General features: G+C 32.8%; 3 protein-coding genes and 2 pseudogenes across 4 annotated transcripts; all 5 read right to left on the bottom strand.

Moving 5' to 3' along the window:
- Positions 1-1,022: 1,022 nt before the first annotated feature.
- Positions 1,023-2,485, bottom strand: LOC107031567 (salicylic acid-binding protein 2-like). The gene is made up of 3 exons (XM_015232985.2): positions 1,773-2,485; positions 1,540-1,677; positions 1,023-1,320 (listed from the first exon to the last, which is right to left on the bottom strand). Exons 1-3 carry the CDS (start codon positions 2,211-2,213, stop codon positions 1,036-1,038), a joined length of 864 nt encoding a protein of 287 aa, XP_015088471.1. The 5' UTR covers positions 2,214-2,485; the 3' UTR covers positions 1,023-1,035.
- A 1,150-nt stretch (positions 2,486-3,635) lies between these two features.
- LOC107031618 lies at positions 3,636-5,382 on the bottom strand (annotated as a pseudogene).
- Positions 5,383-5,563: 181 nt separating this feature from the next.
- LOC107007498 (receptor protein kinase TMK1-like) lies at positions 5,564-17,208 on the bottom strand. Of its 2 annotated transcripts, XM_027919230.1 has the most exons (4): positions 15,892-17,208; positions 8,658-8,694; positions 7,263-8,138; positions 5,564-6,305 (listed from the first exon to the last, which is right to left on the bottom strand). In XM_027919230.1, exons 1-4 carry the CDS (start codon positions 17,203-17,205, stop codon positions 5,779-5,781), a joined length of 2,754 nt encoding a protein of 917 aa, XP_027775031.1. In that variant the 5' UTR covers positions 17,206-17,208; the 3' UTR covers positions 5,564-5,778. The 2 variants fall into 2 exon arrangements, with proteins under 2 accessions (XP_027775031.1, XP_015061628.1); XM_015206142.2 differs by lacking the exon at positions 15,892-17,208 and having other exon boundaries at positions 5,589-6,305; positions 7,263-9,785.
- Positions 17,209-17,885: 677 nt separating this feature from the next.
- On the bottom strand, positions 17,886-19,540 carry LOC107007505 (protein DMR6-LIKE OXYGENASE 2-like). The gene is made up of 3 exons (XM_015206156.2): positions 18,909-19,540; positions 18,405-18,732; positions 17,886-18,326 (listed from the first exon to the last, which is right to left on the bottom strand). The coding sequence occupies exons 1-3, from the start codon at positions 19,379-19,381 to the stop codon at positions 18,072-18,074; spliced, it is 1,056 nt and encodes a 351-aa protein (XP_015061642.1). The 5' UTR covers positions 19,382-19,540; the 3' UTR covers positions 17,886-18,071.
- A 1,703-nt stretch (positions 19,541-21,243) lies between these two features.
- On the bottom strand, positions 21,244-22,697 carry LOC107017463 (annotated as a pseudogene).
- Between the last annotated feature and the right edge of the window lie 420 nt (positions 22,698-23,117).

Genomic DNA, 23,117 nt, shown 5'->3' on the forward strand with positions numbered 1-23,117 from the left:
CAACCATTCATATTTTCAATTGGAATACAAAAAGAACAAAAAAATTTCATAATTTACTCCAACATGAAATCAATACAAATATATTTCATAGACATTATGGTGGTTGATTCATGACTAATGTGATGAGTTACTATTTAATATCGAATTTATTAAATAGTTAAACATTTTAATTTAATATAGAAGTAAAACGGTCATCTATATTTTGTCTAACATTCTTTTGACTTTTAAGCGTATGTTACTCTTACGAAGCAAATATAAACTTCTTAAAATCCACAAAGACATTATAAAAAATTCTTCAATTATTAAAATAATAAATTCAAGTTCCTAACAGTAATGAAGGTAAACACTAAATATCTATTTAGCAAATAAAGAAGACATATCCAATACTTATCATGAAAGATTGAAGCAAAAAAGTGATTCAACTGCCTGCAAAAACATCATATATTTATCCCTGAAATTAAAAATCTACCTCATAAATGGTGACAACAAAATTTTAATGGTTTATTTTCATGTGAAAGATCAAATCCTTAGACAACAATTAAAGAATTGAGCATGATTTATATGATAAATAAAAAATTAAAATATTAGACGGAATACAAAATAAGAAAGAACATACCATAGAATTTTATGTAAAAAAGGAGAGGAAGATGAGAGTCTTACATTGTCTAAACCAAATTCAACTACACAATATTGTCGGTAAAAGAAAACCTGAAAGAGAAAACATACAAATTAGGGATGAAGAATTGAGGATTGTAATATATAACAGTTTCTTTTCATTTGAAATGTTTGAACTTCCTCCTAGCAAATTAATATAACCTATTTCATTCAGTTGAATGACCTTTAATCTTCCATTATATCTTAATTACAATTATTTAAATTGAATACTTAACATTGATTATTTAATTAGTTATTAAAATACATTTTTACATTTTGTACATTAAAAAAATTATTTAAATGAAGGACAAAATGGTAATTCAACTTTGAGATTAGGAGCTTCACACTTTTAATAATATATGATTAACAATCTCTCAAGTCTTAGCTATACTTGTTAGATATGCTCAGAAGTGTAGTAAAAAGTTGTTGGGGCTTTGACATCATGATCATGTGGTCAGAGCCCTGGATCTCTTCCATGTCATCTGGTGAATTCTTTTCAATCATCCACTTTTGAAATTCCTTCTTCAGAAGGTTATCATCAGCAGCAACAATGAATACTCGCCTAACTGATCCATGCCTTCTATTTGAAACAACTATCTCCTTAGAAACATCTCCCAGACTGTATACATATATCGGCCTTAAGACTGTAGTGGCCAGCACGAAATCCTAACACCAAGAAGGGAAAATTACTAACTTAAGTCAGTTACATGTCAATGTTGCGGTAAGTACTCAAATAGATCTAGAATTTGAATAAACTAGTTTAATGTTTGCTTACTAATAATTTTTTGCAAAACAAGTCATTAGTCACTTTAGGGCCATTCACTTGACCAGAATAACAGAACTTGTGGCTACTTCAATTATATATTTGTATTATGCTTTGCTTACCTGAATTGGACTCTTATTGTAAAACTTAGTTGCCAAGTACTTGGCACCATAACTCAAGGTTGTTGGAGGATTGGTAGGTCCATTATCATAAGTAACACGATTATCAAGTGCAGATAATACACCAGTGAATGCCAAGAGCTGTAACAAAGTATATCTAGTTTCAAATATGTGAAAGTGTAAGCAAAAATAACAGATCATCTCATGGCCAAAGTTCGGAATATGGAAAATCGTACCTCGGTGTAGATGGTGGTCGCATTGAGAGTTTGACCCGGCATTAGAGCAGTGACAAATACAGCAACTGAAATCTTTTCGGGAAAACTTTCCATGGCTTTAGAAATGGCAAAGCCACCAAATTCATGGCCTACAAGAACCACTTTTTCATGTGCAGGAAGTGAAACCATGAACTTTATTAGGGGACGAAAGTAATCGGACAAATGTGGGACATCAAGGGCCTGCTTGGGGTTAATACCTGAAGCCGCCAAGTCAATAGCTGTGACATTATGCCCTGAAGATCTCATCAATGCCACAATCTTATACCAGCACCAGGCTCCATGGCTTCCCCTATGAACTAACACAAAGTGTTTCTTAGCTCTAGGCCCTGGCAAGGTTGAATTTGCATATGGAAACACAAGTATTAGAATTGCTAGACTTGTCAGATACTTGCTTTTCTCCATATCTATTGAAAAATGAGCACATAATATGAAACTTCACAAGGAAGCTTTATAGTTGGAGGAGTTTGGTTTCTGCTAACTCTTTCTTCCATACCGAAGCAAACTTAAGTTGACTAGTATTTGAGGAAGTGGGCAAGCAATGTATTAGAAGCCTGGGGATTGTAGCCTCACTATTAGTAGCCCTAGCTTGGCCCAGCAAGGTCCCTTCTTGGTTTGCCAAATTACATCCTACTATAAAATGGCAAGAGTGATAAATAAAAAGAACTTGTCTTAGCTTGTCCTGCAGTTATTCTAATCCCGAGTCTCCGTTCAATTTAAATGAACGCACTACCCCCCCCCCCCAATCCCAAAAAAATGTAAGAATCTCCAGTCAAATACCTACTTTTAAATGGATAAATATGAGTATTATTCGTTTTACCCATTTTCAGATGAGTTGGCCACCCAACCCATTTAAAATGAGTAAATATGAGTGGATACTCATATATATTACCCAGCTACCTCTAAAAGACATCCATAATTCTGTTATGACAAAGCTAGTTTCTTTGCAATGTCTTGTTCATGCACAAATACAGTTATCATACTGATGAGATTTAGCTGTGTGGTCTTCAACCTAAATTAAGTAATTACATGAAATAGAGGTTGTTTTATTGATGTCAAATCCACACTGAAATTAGAATGAAAGGAAAAAGAAATTATTGAAATGTCAAATTGATTAGCATGATAATGTGGACTTCCATGATCTCCATATAAATGCATTAGATATGTGAATTGACTCAAGTTTTATTCTCAGCCTTACTCATGTCCGCCTTATTCTTCATAAATTAAGAGCCACTATTATTTGAGGCATTTGATTTCTAATGGAGTTTGGCTATCATTTGAAGAAGTGGGCAAGCTAAGGTACCTCTAGGCTTGTGACTTCTTGGATTTCCAAAGCACATCCTACTAAAGGCACTCCACTAAATGTTATTATCGTCTTCAGTAACTAGTTTTAACTCTGTGATCATCCAATGTAAAAGTTTAAGTTATTAGAGAAATAATGAACTGAAATCAAAATTTCAAACAACGTTTTAGTTGCACATTAATCTGTCTATCGCAAGAACAGTAGACATCTTGAACAGACTAGTTCGCTTTTGGGCACATACTTTATGATCTCTCCTGCTCTATTTGTATTTATTAAACTGTGTGTTGCTCGAGAATCCACCAGGACCACGAACTTCTTTTTCTTAGCCACTCCCTTGACCCCATTGATGAGATTTAACCAAATTGAACTAAAATTCAATAATCATAGGAAATAGAAGTCGTTTATTGATGTCAATTCCAAACACTGAAAATACAATGAAGGAAATAACAACCAAAAGAAAATGATTGAAATGTCAAATAAAATACATCAGCCATCAGATATGTGAATTATCTGAAGTTTTATTTTTAGTCTTAAACTTGTCTTACTTGTTCTTCTTAACTAAAAGCTAAAAATCAATACTTGTTGGCAATGCTCAAAAGAGTAGTGTAAAGTTGTTGGGGCTTAGACATCATGGTCACGTGGTCAGAACCCTGGATCTCTTTCACTTCATCCGGTGGATTCTTTTCAATCATCAACCGTAAAAATTCCATCTCAAAGCTTTATTTTCAGGAGCAACAATGAACACTCGCCTAACGGATTTATACCTTTTGCTTGAAAGAACTATCTCCTTAAAAACATCTTCAGCGCTGTATAAATAAAATGGCCTTACTAGTGTAGTGGCCAACGCCAAATCCTAACACCAACAAGGGAAAAAACCGTTTAAATCAGTTCCAAGTTGATGTTGCAAATAGATCTGTAATTTCGATTAACTATTAAAATCTTCCAGTAGGTAATGCCAATTAATAGTTTTTGGTGAAAGTAGTCACTTTAGGGCCATTCTCATGACCAGAGTTTAATAACCTATATATTTCAGTTACAGTATATATTTGTATTAGGATTTTCTTACCTCAATTGGGCTCAGTTGATAAATATAAGTTCCCAAGTATTGTGGGATGACGGTAGTTGGAGGATTTGTTGGTCCATTATCGTATGTAAGACGAGTACCAAGTTGAGTTATTACTGCATTGATTGCCTACAACGAAGTGTTAGTTTCAAAGATGTAAAGTGTAAGCAAACATAACAGATCATTTCATGTCTAAAGTTGGGAAAATGGATATTGGTGCCTTAGTGTAGACGGTGGTTGCATTGATATTTGGACCAGGCATTAGACCACTGAGAAATACAGCCAGCGGAAATCTTTTCTGGGAAGGTTTCCATGGCTTTAGAAATGCCGAGTCCACCAAAGCTATGGCCTACAACAACTACTTTTTTATCAGCAGGGAGTGAAGCCCATTAGTGGACTCAAGTAATCAGAAAAATTTGGGATTTCGAGAGCCTGTTTGGGGTTGATCCCTGAAGCACCCAAGTCCAGAGCTGTGACATTATGCCCTGAAGATGTCATCAATGCCACAATCTTGTACCAGGTCCAGGCTCCGTATGCACTAGTACAAAGTGCTTCTTAGATGTTGAATTAGCATAAGGTAACAGAAGTATAACAACTACTAGACTTGTTAAAAACTTGCTTTTCTCCATGAGCACATAATATGAAACATTACATGGCAGATTTATAGTTGAAGGAGGTTGGTTTCTGCTTACACACGGAAGCAACCTAAATTATATTTGGCTATTATTTGAGGCACTTGATTTTTAAAAGAGTTCCGTTTCTGCTGTGACACTTTGCCTGAATTATTATTATTAATAAAAAAGTCTTGAATTTTGAATTCTCTATTCTGCTCAACTACATCTATGGTCTTGCACTTGGCAATTTTGGTACAACACGTGGAATTTTCACCTCGACATGGCTGATCTGACAGGAGATTCAGTGTTTCATTACAAATGGACAAATGGGTAATCATATCCATTAATGATCCCAATCTTAAAAGAAACAGGCAAAATGGAACTTTGCATTAGTTTAATATTTATATCACATGACACTAATTAACAAGTAATAATTCCTCCACGTCTCTTTTCACAGCATTTTTAATGGATGTGGTTGACTTAAATCTCTGCAAATCATGACAAAAAAATCTGCAGCCCCACCTTTATTTTTGTTTTGTAGCCAAACGTGGGATCCATATCATCAGCCATTAATAAGATAACCTATTTCATTACATAAAGGTTACAAGAGAATCTATATTTGCAAGGCCAAGTGTTGATATTCCCATATTAGAATCTCTTGATGACTTATAATCTAGACACCAGCGAAAAGACTTTCAAAGGGGATCATAAAATATGAATGAATATCCAAACTAATTAATATGAAATCAGAGATTTTTGCACATTGGATAACTCCTAGAAAGAAGGCACAGGCAGGGTAGTAAAAGTTCAAGAAGAATCAGATGAAAGCAACTTCATATTGTCACTAGGATCTTTTAACAAAACCTGTAAGAACCGGGACGGGGAGAAAAAGAAGGCAAAGATGGATGAGCACAAGGAATGAACAAACCAACCCTTTAAAGGGCAATACATTTGGGTCAAAAGCCCCACCAGTATAGTTGGACAATCAAATTATCGTCCATCCACTGACGTAAATGAATCGGCGAATCCAGATGGCCGAGTGGGTATACTTGTTTGTGTATTTTCACTGCTTCCAATATATGAAGAAGAGCCGTCAATGCCACTCATTCCCTCGAGAGCCTGCCACTTCTTAACTGCTTGAGGTAGCGTCATGTCATAATCGATTCCATATATTTCATCCTCGTCCACTTCTGCTGGCTTCCAGAGCTCAGCCAGGGAGGAAAGCACGTTGACAGCATGACCCATGTCTGGTCTCTGATGGGGTTCCCTAGCACAGCAGTGACCAGCCAACTCAGCAACTTTGCTGACACTGGCCAGAGTATCTTCATCAAGATCGATTGTGTGGTCAATGGCCTTACGGAATGTCTCCTTATTTATATGCATTCTGCGGAACCATGGGACCAGATGCATGCTTTCCTCGGGCTGAGATTCATCCAGAGCTCTTCTTCCAGTAATTAGCTCCATCAAGATTACACCAAAGCTAAACACATCAATCTTTGTGGTTACTCGGCCCGTAACTGCCCAATGGAAACAAGATAGTCAAGTATTAACAGTTTTTTTCATACTAATGATGCAATTCAAGATGAGAGCTATTAAATTGAATTTAAGTTGGATAGGGAGAATAAAATGTAAACAAGAAACCAAATGAAAGAACCCGATAAATGCCTAAAGGAGATAAACTACACTTGATCTGAGCCTAAAGGAAATGAACAACAGCAACACAGCTTTATCATCAAGGAAGAAAATATACAATCAGAAAGGCAAGTGTTTTTCCGTAATATGAAAAAATCATCATTCAACACAAGAGCACAACACCTAAATGGCGGTAACATAACTAACTTGTGGAGATAAGAGAAAGGTTACCAGGAATTCCTACATCTTATGGAAGAAGTAGATTTAGGTTTTGACTGTCAAGCAAAAAGTCAAGCATTTCTAAGAAGTCTTTGAATTTGCCTTGATTAGAGGCATATTGCTTATTTTCAGGTTTTCACCATAGAAACTTCTCTAACTCTCTATAGGAATTGATTTGTATTTTTGATAAAGGTAATGTTCCCAACTCTCTATTGGTTTTACTTCCACTGTATCAGGGAGATGATATTAGCAAAAGTATACAAGAGAGTTAGCTCCAGTACAAGAACCTAGCTAAAATCAAAGAGCTTACAAAATCCAAAAAAGGTGTCAACACTATTTAAAGGACAAAATCCAGCTAAACAAATAACTAGGTATTGGATTTTAGAGAGTGATTTCAAGTTGAGACCCATTCAAAACATCAAAAATCCGGCTAAAATAGGCTTCCCTGATGGTCTGTAGATGCAGACCAAAACAAGAGAGGAAGCAGTTCCTACTTCCACCGTCTCCTGTTAAGCCTATTAATCTAATATTATTGGCCTTAAATACACTAACTACGTCCATTTATGCAATCAAATATATGCAAAAATATAAGTAAAATTAACAGGTCATATGATGAAGTTTACCTGCATACTCTGGTGCAAGATAGCCAAAAGTTCCAGCCAACCTAGTAACCAATGAAGTTTTTCCCTCAGGAGCAAGGCGAACAAGTCCAAAATCTGCAACTTTAGCCCTCATATCATCTCCCAAAAGAATGTTAGATGGCTTCAGATCTCTATGAATGAAGCTCTGTTGAGCTAAACCATGAAGATATTCAACACCCCTTGCAACATCCAGTGCAATGATTAGCCTCCTTGTCCATTCAAGGGGCTTTATCCCTTCTTCCTTCCAGTTGAAAAGATACCTGCTGACTGTCCCTTGTGGCATATATTCATATACAAGTAACCTCTCATTTCCATCCAAGCAATATCCTAGCAGTGCCACCAAATGCCTGTGGCGGACCTTAGTAAGCACCGCAATCTCAGACGTGAACTCATCCAACCCCTTCTCGCTCATAACACCAGATTCCATTCTCTTAACAGCAATTTTAGTTCCATCATGCAACTCCCCCTTGTAAACAGTTCCAAATCCACCTCTCCCCAATATATTCTCCTCGCTGAAGTTGTTCGTGACATTCCTCAAAACTTGGATGGAAATCACCATGTTACCAGCCTCAACAATGTGCAAGTCCCCAGGTGCACTGCTTCCACAACTGTACGTTTCAGTTGTCCCTCCATTGACACTTGAACCAGCAACTGTGATCTTAACAGCATCTTGGTCAGATCCTGAATGATGAGGATGAATAACAACTGTGTGTGGACTCTGAACTCTACCGGACCGCATACGCTTAGTCCTGTAAAGACAAAACACAAATAATCCAGCAACCGCAACGGCTCCACAAACACCACCTATCACTGAGCCCACAACAACTCCAGTTGAAGATTTTTTATTACCATTCCCATGAGTTTGTCCACCTCCATCGGGTGAACTAGGAGTGCTCCCGGAAGGTGCAAAAGGAGGTGGATTATCTTTCCCAATATTGACATTGCCATCATATTTAACCAGTACATTGCTCTTAAATGGTGGGATTTTTCCATAAATTAGATTGTTAGAAATATCAAATTCCTTTAGGTTTGGCAGCGAAATGAGCTCATTCGGAATAGTTCCTGTAAGAAAATTATTTGCTAGGATCAACTTCTGTAACGACGTAATTGACGAGTAGTTGGGAGAGATTGTCCCTGTAAGTCCCATTTTCTGAAAATTCAGCACTGTAATATTCCCACCATCACAAGTTATGCCAATCCAAGACGAACAAGGATCATTCCCCTTCCAATTCTCGGCAAACCCCGTGGGATACCCCACATCCTTAGCCACAGCCAACAGCGTATTAACTTGTGAGTTACAAGGACCCGGCTGTGACAAACAAAAACTATTGGTATTATCCAACATATCCACTAGCACTGAAGATGGAAATTTTGGCGTAGGCCCTTGAAAAAAGTTGTTTGTCAAATTAACCATCTTTAATGAAGGAAGATTAACCAATGAGTCTGGCACTGGACCAGTGAAGCTATTGTCTCTCAAATTGCACTCTCTCAACTGAGTCAAGCCCGAAAAATCAGGCAAAGGGCCTGTAAACTCATTGCCTGAAAACCAGAGTTGGGTTAATGCGGTCATGTTCTGTACCACATCTATTGAACCATTCAACTTACCATGGATACCATTTAACCACAACGTTTGGATAGAAGAACCCGAAAAATTCGAGGGCAGGGGACCCTCAAAATTATTAAAGGCCATATGCAAATCAGTTAAACTAACAAAGGTATCTCCACCAAAGAAATCAGGGACTTTACCAGTAATATTAGCAGAATTAGCAGAGAAACTTTGAAGAGAAGTAGCATCTTTCAAACTCTCTGGTACAGACCATGGCGAAAAGGAATTGGAATCCAAGTTAACAGTTTGTAAATTAGTCATACCCTCAAAAAAGTCGATAGGAATTGAAGTGAACCCATTGTTGTCAAGAAGAATGGTCTGCAACGAATTCATCCCAGCAAAACTCGGAATCGGCCCAGTAAGTGCATTATTTTGAACTTCAAACACCTGCAATTCCGTCAAGTTATTCATGCTCGGTGGTAGAGAACCTTTTAGCCCTTGATTCCCTACTTGAATCCTAGTTACACGACCATCTTTAGTACACTGAACTTTACCCCATTTACAGGGGTTTGGATCGTCCCATTTTAGTGAACTCGGTGGGCTGATTCCCTTCTTCAACTCTTGCATCACTGCAGCATCTGTTGCTGCACCCTGAGAGTATACAGAGACAACAAACGACAATAATATCAAGAAACACACAAAACCCAGATGGGGTTTCTTCAACTTCATTTTGTTCAAGAAAATTCTACAGAATGACTCAAAAACTTTAACTTTTTTTCCTTAAAGAGAAGTGTGTTAGGGTTTTCTTCCAGTTGGGTATAAAGAAGAATCGCAGAGTGTGACAATGAAAAAGTTGTGCAGATTGAACGGCGGAGACTGTGGGAAGAAAGGGGAGAGGAAAAAGGTTGGGAATTTGGAATTTTTGTTTGCTTTCTTTATAGAGTGGATAAAAAAGTCAAGTGAGTAGGAGTGGGGAGAACATATATATATATGTATTTTTTGCATTTCCGATACCTATAAATACAACTTTTTTCCACTTTAACCCCGTGCTGCTAAATTTATTTTATTTTTACAAATTTGTCATCATCACCTCCATTCTATTTTGTCCTAAAAAAAAAATTATGCAATTTTAGTTTAATAAAAAAAATTTATATTTATTATTGAGTATCTCTACCAAGTATCAATAATTCAATTAGATTTTCAAAATATGATGAATAAAAATAATTTAGTAGAATAGTAAATAAGTTATTAAGGAAAGTGAAAGGTCAACAAGTATATTATTTTTATTATTGAATATTAACATAAATTATCAATAGTCAAACTTAGATTTTCGTAATATAAGTTATAAAAATAATTTTATAAAACAAATTTATTTAAATAAATTCTTTAGTATCAATTTATTTGACACATTCTTTTAAGAATGTTATCTTTATACAATTTAAAATGATTTTATTTGAGGTGAAATGTAGTCGTATCACTAAAAAAAAAGTTTATTTAAAAAGTGGGTTTAGAACATGCAAAATAGTGTATATATTAGGGGTGCAAAAGGTAAAGGGATGATAAATATGGGAGTTGTTAGGCTTTCTATAAAAGGGCGAAGTCTCTTGTGGGTAATGAAGTGAGAGAAAAAATAAATGAATACAGCTGTCACTTGCGCGTGGGGTCCCCACTTTGGTCTTAATGTGGACATGCTTGATTAATTTTTAGGATAATTCTAATTAATATTATGTTTATTTTGTTTTAATAGTATTTTTAACCTATTTATCATCAACATAACAAGTTATTATTTGGCCAATTTACTCTAATTATTACAAGGAGATCAATCTTATTAATATTTGGAGATGACAACAATGTCGCGTTAGAATATAGTGCGTAATTGAGATTTTTTTTATATATGAATTTAATTAAATTTTGATACGAATATTAAATATTAGATGAAATTTAACTAAAAACAAGTGGATCGATGATCGCTCTTATAAGACATATATCGTTGCGTTATATTTTTTTAAAAAAAAAAAATTGTCATCGTCAACGTATAATGCCTTGATGTTAGGTTTGGTAAAATGACCTTTGTTTTGCCTATTTAAATAGGTGAAAGACCTAACCGCAAAGGTACAAGAATGATGGTAACTTGGGCAAAGAGAGGGATCCTACACACTTCCCATCTAGGAGACTGATCATTTATCAAATTGAAATAATAATTAAACCTGAGTGTCGTATAAGTTTAATATAGTTTTATAGTATTGGCATAATACATAAGGCATAATATATATATATATTTGATCCTAAACTTGGCTTCAAATTTTAACTTTGATCTCCAACTTTCATAATGCACAAACAAGCACTTTAACTATCCAACTTTTAAATAAATAAACACATGAGTCCTACATGACACAATACACGTAGGACACCACGTAGGACAAAAAATGACATGTAGGACATGTGTGTCTATTTGTTCAACTTTATACAAGTTTAAGCGTCTACTTGTGCACACCCAAAGTTGAAGGGTATAAATGTGATTCGAAGCCAAGTTAAAGGACATATTTATATATTATGTCAATACATAAACATAATCTTTAACTTGGTTTCAGTAAATAATTATGTCCTCCAACTTTGAGTGTGCACAAATAGACACTTGAATTTATATAAAATTGAACAAACAAACACATGTGTCTTACATGACATAATACACGTAAGACGCCACGTAAGTTACAAAATTGTCTAGTAGAGTGTCATGTAGGATGAATGTGTATATTTGTTCAATTTTATACAATTTAAGTGTCTACTTATGCATACCCAAAGTTAAAGATCATAGTTATGAACTGACGTCAAATTAAGGATCGTATTTACATATTATATCTTTATAATTTCAGGCATATCCTATATAGGCCTTTTTCATTATGCTAGAGATCTTCATGTATATCTTTATTATTATGTTATAGATTGTCATTTAACATATATATTGTATAATTTTTCGAGGAAGTTCCATACATAAATGATATCAGTGATGACCATCTTTAGTCTAAAATTTCTTCAAGACAACAATAATAATTTGGGAGTGCAGCTCCGAAAATTAGTTAAATAATTATGAATGCATCATCTTAATTACTTCAGTACTACAATAGTTAGCTTTCAATGCTTCCTTTTGGTATTCAGGAAGCTCGCCGTTTTTCGTATTTAATGAAGCCAACCACGTACCTAGTTTTCTTTTTCTTATTCCGCGTTCGATTTTCATATTGAAGTACGATTAAATTTTGAATTTTATTAAAAACTTTTTAAGTCTCAACTATATACTTCTTCTGTCCGGAATTGTGCTTATCGAAAACCACAGTAATTAATAACTAAAATATTTTAATAAACATATAAAGAAATTCAATCAAAAAAATATTTATATAACTTTCAAAATATTTAGTAAAAATTAAACCTCGAGATATTCTTTCTAGGAAGAGCATAAAATAGTTCCTAATTATTTCTGTTGGGTGTACTATTGGTGGTCTCATTTTCAGTGTGTGGGGACAAAATTTGAACACAACAGCAAAATGACAAGCCAAAAAAAGAAGAAGAAAGGAACAGAAAATACAAATTAAGTAACGATAACGACATAAAATTGTTTTGGTTTATTTACGTAGAAATATCAATCATATACGTACGGTAATATAGTGTCATACTTAGAAATTCCACAAATAATATTCAGACATAAAAAGATATCTCCAATGACTAGGTGTATAAAAAAAAATTAAAATCCAATCAACCAATAGTAAATTACTAAATTATAAATTTTAAAATAAATCAGTGATCGCATAGTTTGAAACTATCATAAGAAGACATGAAGAAAAAATTACTATTAATAACATAACTTAAATATATTACTAACAATTATATTAAACAAGGTTTCATCTCCTAAAATATTTTAGAATAGATCAATTAAATAGTAAGAAACATTTTTTTTTCCTATTTAAGGTACTATATATGCAATCATCTAAAATTTCATAACTTCATTATTGTGAAAGTTGTTTCAACCGTTACAGTAGCAGACAACAACAAAGTAAAGGGTAATTGAAAATTCTTCTATCAATTATCACATACATCAATAATGTAATTAATAAATTAATTATACACCCCATACTAAATTGACCAAAGGTCATCAAAATATAATTCAGTGATTATATTCTTATTATTATTTTTGTGGAAGCTTAACCCAACTGCACCGCTATTCAATTTTGTATGGTCCATTATAACGTCAACTTGATAGATACTCTAGGTGTTTGACCTTCTAACTTAATTCCCTGTTGCCAGGTATTATTTGTTGGGAATTTTATATTGAATATGTGTGTTATTTTTTCCTTTTACATTAATAGTGATGGATATTTATTAAAAAATTTGGACGTTTGATGATTCATTATTTCATAATGCACAAGTATCCCTTCAATCTATGTCCGAAATCTTAGAGACACATTTATACTATACTAAGGTCATATTACTTTCGAACTTATTTTATTAATAATTTTTTATCCCTTTTTTGCTTACGTGACACTATCTTATGAGTCGAACGCCGATTGCTTTTTTTTTCAATCTAGTGCCACGTAGGCCCAAAAAAAACAGAAAATTATTTATAAAATAAATTTTGGAATAATAGAACCTTAGTATAATATAAGTGTGTCTCTGAAGATTGACTCATTAGATTGATTTGTCTATTTCTATGACAAGAATGGATACCAATTACTATCAAAGTCAACTGTTACCTAAACATAAAATTAAATCACTGCAATTTCAGTGTCCTTTTCTGGTTAAAATTGGACAGACAAAAATATACCATAAAATTAGCTATTCCATCTTTCATGGAATAACTAATCACATTATTTTAGTAATTAATTACGACTTGTGTTGGTTCAATCATTCTCACTCAGACAACATTTCACTAAGTCAAGGATGAATTTTTTAGCCTAGAGCGCAGAAAGCCAAAGCTCGAATGCTAAGTTTAAGTTGATCTTGCCCTCCTTTTGATACAAGGAAGGAGAAGTTGTTCTAATTCTAGAATCAGAACGATAAGTGTGCACTCATGTATGACGTATGAATTTTTGAGCTCTTATCAACACTTTCTCCGACTAACTGATCAATATCTAAGAGTCCTCTTTATTGAGTCTACCTTTACTACAGTAACAAAACATGGAAAACACGACTTCCAATATGAAAATAAAAAGATTAATCTTGAATAGGACTTTCATGAAATAAAAAATTATAATTTTATATGAACAAAATAGATGAATCTTTTAAAAAAAAACTTAAATAATTTTTTGTACAATAATATTGTTGAACATTGGACAGTAGTTAATATTATTAAACACAAAGTTACAATAACTAATTTGCATCTAAACAAAAATATAAACTTGCAATAATAAAAAAATTATACAAATTCAAACTAAAAGAAGTTACATAAAAAAACACACAAACACACACATCTTCCTTATAATCTTTATCATAAGAAAATAGAGAAAAATAAGAAAACAAAATAAGTGCCCACTTTTTTTGTCAAATTAATCAACATTCAAGAGTCTTCTTCATCGTGTCAAGTTAACACCTGAATTTGATGATAGAATAATACTACAAAAAATAATAAAATATAAAAAAAATAATCTTGAGTAGAAATTTCATAAAACAAAAAATTATGCATTTATATTGACAAAAATGAAGAAACATCATAAAGTACCTTAAATTTTATAATTTCATAGTTAGAAGTTGTGAATATGTAAATTAAAAGTCATGAAATTAATTTTATTTTTAATATAGAAGTTTAATAGATATAAGATATGGTTTTAAAAATAACTAAAGAAGGAAAAAGATAAGATAAAAGAAACCTTTATACTAAATAAAGACATCAATTTCTTGACGTGAATAAGTAAATAAAAAGTAAAAAAGTATAAGAAAGGAAGACGTGACTTAAGAAGATGCTATAAATATCATAAGTGATGATTTAGGGAACAAAATCGTATTTTTATTTTTTTCAAAAAGAAGACTTTATATATATTACTATATAGAAATACAAGTTTCTTGAATTGGATAAATTAAAAAATAAATAAAAAGAAACTGAAAAGGGGGAAAAGGTGATTTAAAGAAATAGGGAAGAAATGAAAATACGAAAACGGAGGAACTGAGAAATATTTAGGAAAAGAAAATAATAGCATTTAATGATAAACTAAATTAAATTTGACTATTGATAAAGAAATAATTAGATGTGAATATCTTTAATATTTAGGTGAACTTTTTGTATTTTAAAATTGGAAAATTTACATAAATATACTACTAATAAAAAATATTTACCATTTATAATAATAATATTTTTTTCATTTAATCACTTTTAATTCATTTATAATACAAGTTTAATACACATTACAAAGAACAATTTATCATTTACATATAATACAAGTTTTATTGATAGTTAATACATTTATCACACATTTTAATACACTTATAATACAATGTGTCAAATTTTTACCAAACAAACATTATATATTTTAAAAAAACAATTATAATTCATATAAATTGCATACATAATTCAATTTTGATACATATTGCAGATTTAACATAGTATTGCTATAAATGATAATAAATAAAAAGTATAGCTAAAATCTGTAATTATTTATTAAAATATATCAATTTATATAATTTTTCCTTATTTGATAAATGGCCAAAAAAAAAGAAGAAATAAATAGGTTTTGGTACGTGATATTGTTAATCTTCCTATGTCCATTGTTTTTTTGTTCATTGATTTAATTCTTCCTTTTTGAATATTATTTTTTCAATAGATACTGAGATTCAATCATTGAGATGCCCCTTCAGTTATAGTGAGTTTTGATATCAAAATTAAGTCTTACTAGTTGAATGACTACAAGAAATATTATCTCGAAAAAAACGAGAACCATAACTTTAGATGAATAGCTTAATATATAGTACAAATCTTCTTATAGATTACATTTGCTAATACATTTATCAGAACGCGTTTCAAGGTGCAGATGTAGGTGGCTTATCTTTCCCAATATTGACGTTGCCTTCAGTTTTAACCACTACACTGCTCTTAAATTGTGGGATTTTCCCATACAGTTGATTGTTAGAAACATCCAATTCCGTTAAGTTTGGCAGCAATGTGAGCTCATTTGGGATAGTCCCTGTAAGAGAATTGTCTGCTAGGATCAACCTCTGTATTGACGTAATAGACGACAAGTTTGGAGAGATGATCCCAGTAAGTCCACTTTTCTGAAAATTGAGTACTGTAATGTTTTCACCATCACAAGTTATGCCAAGCCAACGCGAACAAGGATCATTCCCTTTCCAGTTCTCAGCAAACTTCGTGGGATACCTTACGTCCTTAACCACATCCAACAGTGTACTAACCCGCGAGTCACAAGGACCAGGTTGTGACAAACAAAAACTATTGGTATTATCCAACATATCCACTCGTACTGAAGATGGAAATCGTGGCGTAGGCCCTTGCAGAATGTTGTTTGTCAAATTAACCACTTTTAATGAAGGAAGATTAACCAAAGAGTCTGGGACTAGACCAGTGAAGCTATTATCTCTCAAATTACAATCTTCCAACTGAGTTAAACCCGAAAAATCAGGCAAAGGGCCTGAAAACTGATTGCCTGAAAACCAGAGCTGGGTTAATCTGGTCATGTTCTGTATCACATCTATTGAGCCATTTAACTTACCTCTAATACTATTTAACCACAACGATTGGATAGAAGAACCCGAAAAGCTCGAGGGCAGAGGACCCTCCAAATTATTAAACGACAAATGCAAAGTTGTTAAACTAGAGAATGTATTTCCACCAAATAAATCAGGGATTTTACCAGTGATATTAGCAGAATAAGCGGAGAAAATTTGAAGAGCAGTAGCACTTTTCAGACTTTCTGGTACAGTCCATGATGAAAAGGGATTTGAATCCAAGTAAACACTTTGCAAATTAGTCATACCTTGAAAAAAATCATTAGGAATTGAAGTGAACCCATTGCCATTAAGAAGAATGGTCTGCAATGAGTTTAATCCAGAAAAACTCGGGAGCGGACCAGTGAATGTATTTCTTTGAACTTCAAAAACTTGCAATTCAGTAAGGGTATTAATGTTTGATGGGAGAGTTCCTTTTAGGCCTTGATCCCCTACTTGAATCCTAATTACGCGACCATCCTTAGTACATTGAACTTTATCCCATTTACAAGGATCTGGATCGTTCCAGTTAAGTGGATTCGGATTTATTATTTGTTTCTTGAATTCTTGCATCACTGCAGCATCTGTAGCAGCACTGCCCTGAGAGTAAACAGAGACAACGTTGGAAAAGAGTATAAAGAAACACACAAGACTCAAATGGGGTTTCTTCGATTTCATTGTGTTCAACAAATGTTTAAGAATGTGCAATTTTTGTTTGCCTTCTTTATGAATTTATAGAAGTATGAGAGTTCCAAATGGTAAGTTTGACTCATGAAGAAAGAATACGCTTATTCTGCCCTTTTTTATGGATGGTAATTTAATGGTTGGATTTTGGTTAAATCAAATATTAATAATAAATTTAGGGAAGAAATTTACTATAGCAAGATATTGTTACCAAGAAACTCTCTTAAAGAGTATAATTTTATTTTGGGTAACTTTCACATATAGCAAATAAAAAATTCATATTTGTATGCTATAACAAAATTTGCATAATTGTGCTCCATAACAAATTCATATTCATATTTTTTTCTCTATTTTCCTCTAAAATTATTATGAAATGAAAATTCTACCTAAATGACATCATAATACTAAGATTAAGAAGAAAAACGCTCATTTAGATACAACAAATTTATTTGACACACTTTTCTTTTACAATTCATTCCCAAAAAAATGTTATCCTTTTATAATTAAAAACAACATTACATTAATATTCTCTTTTTACCCTTAATAAAATTATGAAATTTAGAGTCATTCAAATATCTAAGACTTGTTACTTTTTGCGAGGAAATCAGTCTGACAGTAAGTTTTTCCTGTTCTGCATGGACATCAGTCACAGAACTATTCTTGGATATGATATGTTAAACCAAAGATAAGATCACATTAAGCATTATGATATAAGATGAGATGAAAACAATTACATTGACACATTTGCTGGGATTACACATATAGGAAATTAAGTAGACATAGACACTAATAAAGATGTTATTATTGATATTACATGACACATTTACTTGAAGAAGACATAAACATAAAATTGATTTGTTTCAAGCCTTGAAATGATCAAGTGTAAGGTTTTCCTCATCACGCGTCTTGGGATTGTGTTTTCTGCGATGAGTGAAAAGCATTCCCCAGTTATAGGCCTTATACTTTGCAGGGTTCTTCTCATTGACCTTCTCTTCCAAGGGTTGTATCCAAGTACTATGCGATGGATTGACGAAGAAAGGAATTGAAAATCTACTCCTTTCAGTGTTCAGCACAACGCGATGTTCCACACTCTCATATTCATCATTGCTATACACCTGGTGATCGATCATTTATAAGTACCAGTTATATAATATATATATCAACAATACATTATTTTCTTTGATAAGACGTACCTGTGTAGCGTCACCAAGATTTACAATGTATGCATCAGGAGTAGGTTTAACTCCTATCCATTCTCCATCAGTTTTCCTCTTTATTTCAAGCCCTCCGGTATCATCTTGAGACAAAATGGTGAATAAACCAGCATCTTTGTGTCTACCAACTCCTAATGCCAGATGAGGGACAGGACAAGGAGGATAATGATTTATCCTTCCAAAAACAACTTGGTCTTCAAAGAACTCATTCAGCCTTTTTGCTGGCAAGCTTAAGCTGAGTGATATCAGTTCTGCTAACTTGTTAGCCAACTTTTGCATTTCTTGAATATACTCTTCACACACCTCCCTGAAAATCCAATCATAAGTAAATCGCGAAATATTCCGTTATACTTTGGGATCAATTATACCCTTTACATTTAAAAAATCATTTTGGAGTAAAAACAGCTTTTTGGTGTTTTTCAAATTCAGGAATAAAATTTCTTCCCTAAGATATTTTTTTGATGGTAGAATATAATTAATTACCTTAATCCTGGAGGGTACTGAGGCCATTGGTTGTGAAACTCCCTGAGGTCCTTGTCATTAGGATCTTGAGAAAGTGGGACCATAGCTGTCTTCTCAACAGTAAAATCAAAGACTTCTTTCCAGTCCCTGATCTTTTTGGTTAGCTCAGCATCATAATATCCCATGAAGTTCACCTCATTTCTTTTCACTTTCATCTTCTCCTCTTTAGGTAAAGCAAAGAACTTTCTTGATGCCAATTCTATCTTTTCCCTGCACTCTAAGGACACCCCATGATTGATCACTTGGAAGAATCCCCACTTCTTGCATGCATTTCTTATTTCACCAACTAGACTTGATAACTCCGCGTCAGTCGATGTGTCTGGAGAATTCAGTATTGAGAGATCAATCACTGGAATGCCCTCTGCTTCAGTACTTTTGGTGAGTTTTGGCCTGTGTTCAACATCTTGGATGATTGCTGGATGGACTTCTACCATTGCACAATTATTTGCTTAGAGGATCACAATTGTCGTACAAAAATTGTTTCAAGTTACTGGAGTTTTATAATCACAACGATGGCTCAAGCACATACTCCGTGCCAAGATACCATTTACCTGCTACATTTCTTTATTACAATCATTGGAGGAGTTTTGTTTGCATCAACTTTAGATGATTAAATTATGAAAGTAGGTAATTAGTACCTTTCCCACTTCATGTCATTTGTAGTTTCTCAATAATGATTTAAGGTTATCAATATAACAAACCATTTACAAGAAAAAAACTAGCCCCACCTTATTCCCACTGGCATAATAATACAATACTTCTCATAGACTACATTTGTCATTTCTCTTCTTTCATCTTTCGGTCAAGTAAACCAAAGTTTAATCATTCACCATCAAATAAAAGAAGAGAAATAAATACTCAAAAAGTTCAATTGACTTGATATCGGCACCTTATTCTGATATATATATTCGAGTCAAAAGTTGAATTACGATTTTATCCTCCCATAAATTAAAATGTTTTAATAAATTTAATGAAAATAGTATATATATATATATATTAATAAAAGTGGTAAGTGTATTTTTATTCTTTATAAACTAAAAAATTAAGGAATTAATATAAATTTGGCACATTATTAACATTTATATCCAAAAACTTTTCTCATTATTATCATTTCATTAAAATATAATTAACGGATCTTTGCTTCAACTTCATTCTATTTATTTGTTTTTAGAAAAAAATTACCTATCGTGCAATTTTAATTTTACTCGAAATTTAGTTTAGAAAATCTATATATAACTATATAGTTGGGAAATGAAAATGGTGAATTCACACCTCCAAAACTCAGCATCTATATATGTTTTTTTTTTTTTTAGATTTTTTAAACTTTCATATGTATTCAATAAAATCTTAATTTTGAAATGATTTTCCTAATCAAAATGATTAAAGTATGATTTATGAGTCTTAAATAAGGGAAGATGAGGAGATTTTGGAACTGAATTACATCTTTCACTATATACAATAATTATATCTTAAATAAAGAGAGGAAGAGATTCGATTTAATTGGATAGAGTAAGCAACTTTAATGACTCAAAGAAAAAAAGATATAGAATAAAGCTGGTAAGGAAGCTTATCATTGAATAAAGGAAAAAGGGGTCAAATATGCCCTTAAACTATTCGAAAATGTCAGATATAATCTCCGTTTAAAGTTTGGTTCACTCATGCACTCGCCGTCCAACTTTTGGTCTAAATATGCCCTTATGGGCGTTAGTTGCTATGTTGGACATATTCAACTCATTTTTCAATTGTCATGTCATTTTTGACCTTACCACATGACATTTATATGTAAATTGAAATATATTTGTTATGTCATTTTGACTTTACCACATGACCTTTATATGAAAATGGAAAGATATTCAGATTCATAAACATCTAATCTCACCCATATATCAATCCCATTTTAAATAAATTATCGATTTTCAACAATTTTGTTTAATTTTTATTTTTTTTAATAAATTTCGAAAATGAGTAATTGATTATAATAAAAAAAAAATAGGAAGAATATGAAAAAAATATAAAATTAAAGTAAAAAATTCACAAATAACTATAACAACCTTAAATTCAATTTAAACACTTTTTTAAAAATTTTATTTTTTTCAATAATCCCAAAAATGAGTAATTGATTAATAAAAAATATGACTTTCGTTAACTGACTTCCATCCAATATGCAAGAACTGGGATTCTTCCGAGTAATAAATCATGGGGAGTGTCCTTAGAGTGCAGTCAAAAGATTGATTTGGCATCCCCACTTCTTGCATGCATCTTTCACTGGTTTGATTTACAGATCATAAACTTGTAATTCTAAATAATGCCTTTAAGATTATAAAAAGATGAGCAAATCATTTACAAGAAAAAGACTACCACTTTATTTCCCTCCAGCTGAAAACAACACCTTAATAATACTTCTCATACACTACATGATTTGTCATTACAGGTCACCCATTTCTAAAATGATATATTTGAACGTGTCGACATTAAGTTTCTTTAAATTACTAAGGTTTCTTGTAGTGCGAAATTTTCCCCAGTTGTAAGCCCTGTATTTTGCTGGACTTTCTTCATTTGTCAGTTCCTCCAGAGGCTCAACCATTACATAGTGAGACGGGTTGAAGAAAAATGCAATGGAGAATCTCTCTTTCTTGGAGCTTGCTATCACCCTATGTTCCGCACTTTCATATATGTCATTGCTCCAAACCTGTGATATTTTTTTTGCGAGCTCAATCAAAGTATTTTGGTTTTCTATCCAGAATTAGGCAGTATTGGACAGTAGCCATACCTGAATTATGTCACCAACGTCGATAATATAAGCATCTGGAGTTGATTTAACTTGTACCCACTCTCCATCTGTTTTGCGTTTCACCTCGAGGCCTCCAACATCATCTTGAGCAAGAACAGTCAGGGCACCAGCATCCTTGTGCCGCCCAACCCCCAAAGCCAAATGATGAATTGGGCATAGCGGATAGTAATTTAATCGCATAAAACTTGTTTGGTCCTTAAAGTAGCTGTTAAGCCTTTTGGATGACAGGCCTAAGCTTAGAGCAATTAATTCTAGCAACTTGTAGGACAGTCCATATTCTTCACATGCCTCCCTGTAAATTCCAAACTACTCCATTAGATCATAGAATCAATTCTAAAAGCACCTATTGATACGATACAATCTATGATGCCTCAAAAATTGAAAAAGGGGGAAATGGGGCACACCCAGTAAGTTTGCGACAAAAAAATAAAATTAATCCTAGTAAGTTTTCCACTAGATTCATAAATTCCATGCCAAAGTCAAAATACCTGAAATTGATAGGGAAATCAGGCCATTGATTCTTCAGTTCCGTATCATGGGGTTCATGAGAAGCAGGCAAGAGAGTTGGATCCTCCACAACAAAATCAAAAACTTCTTTCCAATCCCTAACATTCTTGGTATGCTCTGTATCATAAACCTCCATAGGGTTATCTTCATCTCTACTCACTTTCCTCTTCTCTTCAGTTGGAAGCAAGAAGAATTCCTTTGATCACCAATTTGTGCAACAAGGTTTGTTATTTCTGAAGAATCAGAGGTTAAAATGGGAGAGAGATCAATTATGGGTATGTCTTCTGCCTCAATTGTACTCTGTTTTGGCCTGTGCTCTGTTTCTTGAAAAAATGATTCATCCATATTTTCCATGATAGATAATAGATATTTCACTTCTTCCTTTCTTTTTCTTTTGTTACAAGTTAGAGGAGAATTTTGTTGTGTAATTTGTCACATGATATATAGCGATACGAATGAATAGCTACATTGAATATAGACATATTTTGATATTTGACATTTTTTCAAGTTCTTTTTAACTTTGGAGTTAATCCTCGTGTGGGCTGATTTTATTTATTTGATTTATTATTATTAAGATATTAAAAGTGTGTTATTATATATGAATGAATTAATAATAAATTATTAAAATGACTTGTATTGCCTCATTTATTATTAATTATAATGATTTGTATTTTTCATCTTTTTAATTAATTATTCAAACTAGATTAGATTCCAAGTTCAAAGCAATAATTATTAGTGGTAATGTTAATTCTCTTATTAAGTTTAACTATGATTTGTATTTTTCATCTTTTTATCTATGTATATATTAAAGACTATTATTTAGAACTGAAAAATATAGAATTTAAACAGACATTTTTACTACTATTTAAGAA

The sequence above is a fragment of the Solanum pennellii genome, chromosome 1 (assembly GCF_001406875.1).
Source record: "Solanum pennellii chromosome 1, SPENNV200".
Lineage (NCBI taxonomy): Eukaryota > Viridiplantae > Streptophyta > Magnoliopsida > Solanales > Solanaceae > Solanum > Solanum pennellii.

Excerpts from the sequence above, each read along its gene's own strand:
- LOC107007505 (XM_015206156.2), bottom strand. The coding sequence starts at position 19,381 with ATGGTAGAAGTCCATCCAGCAATCATCCAAGATGTTGAACACAGGCCA. Across the intron at positions 18,733-18,908 it reads CAGTACCCTCCAGGATTAAG|GGAGGTGTGTGAAGAGTATA; the intron begins GTAATTAATTAT and ends TTGGATTTTCAG. Across the intron at positions 18,327-18,404 it reads ATCTTGGTGACGCTACACAG|GTGTATAGCAATGATGAATA; the intron begins GTACGTCTTATC and ends ATCGATCACCAG.
- LOC107031567 (XM_015232985.2), bottom strand. The coding sequence starts at position 2,213 with ATGGAGAAAAGCAAGTATCTGACAAGTCTAGCAATTCTAATACTTGTG. Across the intron at positions 1,678-1,772 it reads CGACCACCATCTACACCGAG|CTCTTGGCATTCACTGGTGT; the intron begins GTACGATTTTCC and ends ACTTTGTTACAG. Across the intron at positions 1,321-1,539 it reads ACAATAAGAGTCCAATTCAG|GATTTCGTGCTGGCCACTAC; the intron begins GTAAGCAAAGCA and ends TCTTGGTGTTAG.
- LOC107007498 (XM_015206142.2), bottom strand. The coding sequence starts at position 9,555 with ATGAAGTTGAAGAAACCCCATCTGGGTTTTGTGTGTTTCTTGATATTA. Across the intron at positions 6,306-7,262 it reads TCTTGCACCAGAGTATGCAG|TTACGGGCCGAGTAACCACA; the intron begins GTAAACTTCATC and ends TCCATTGGGCAG.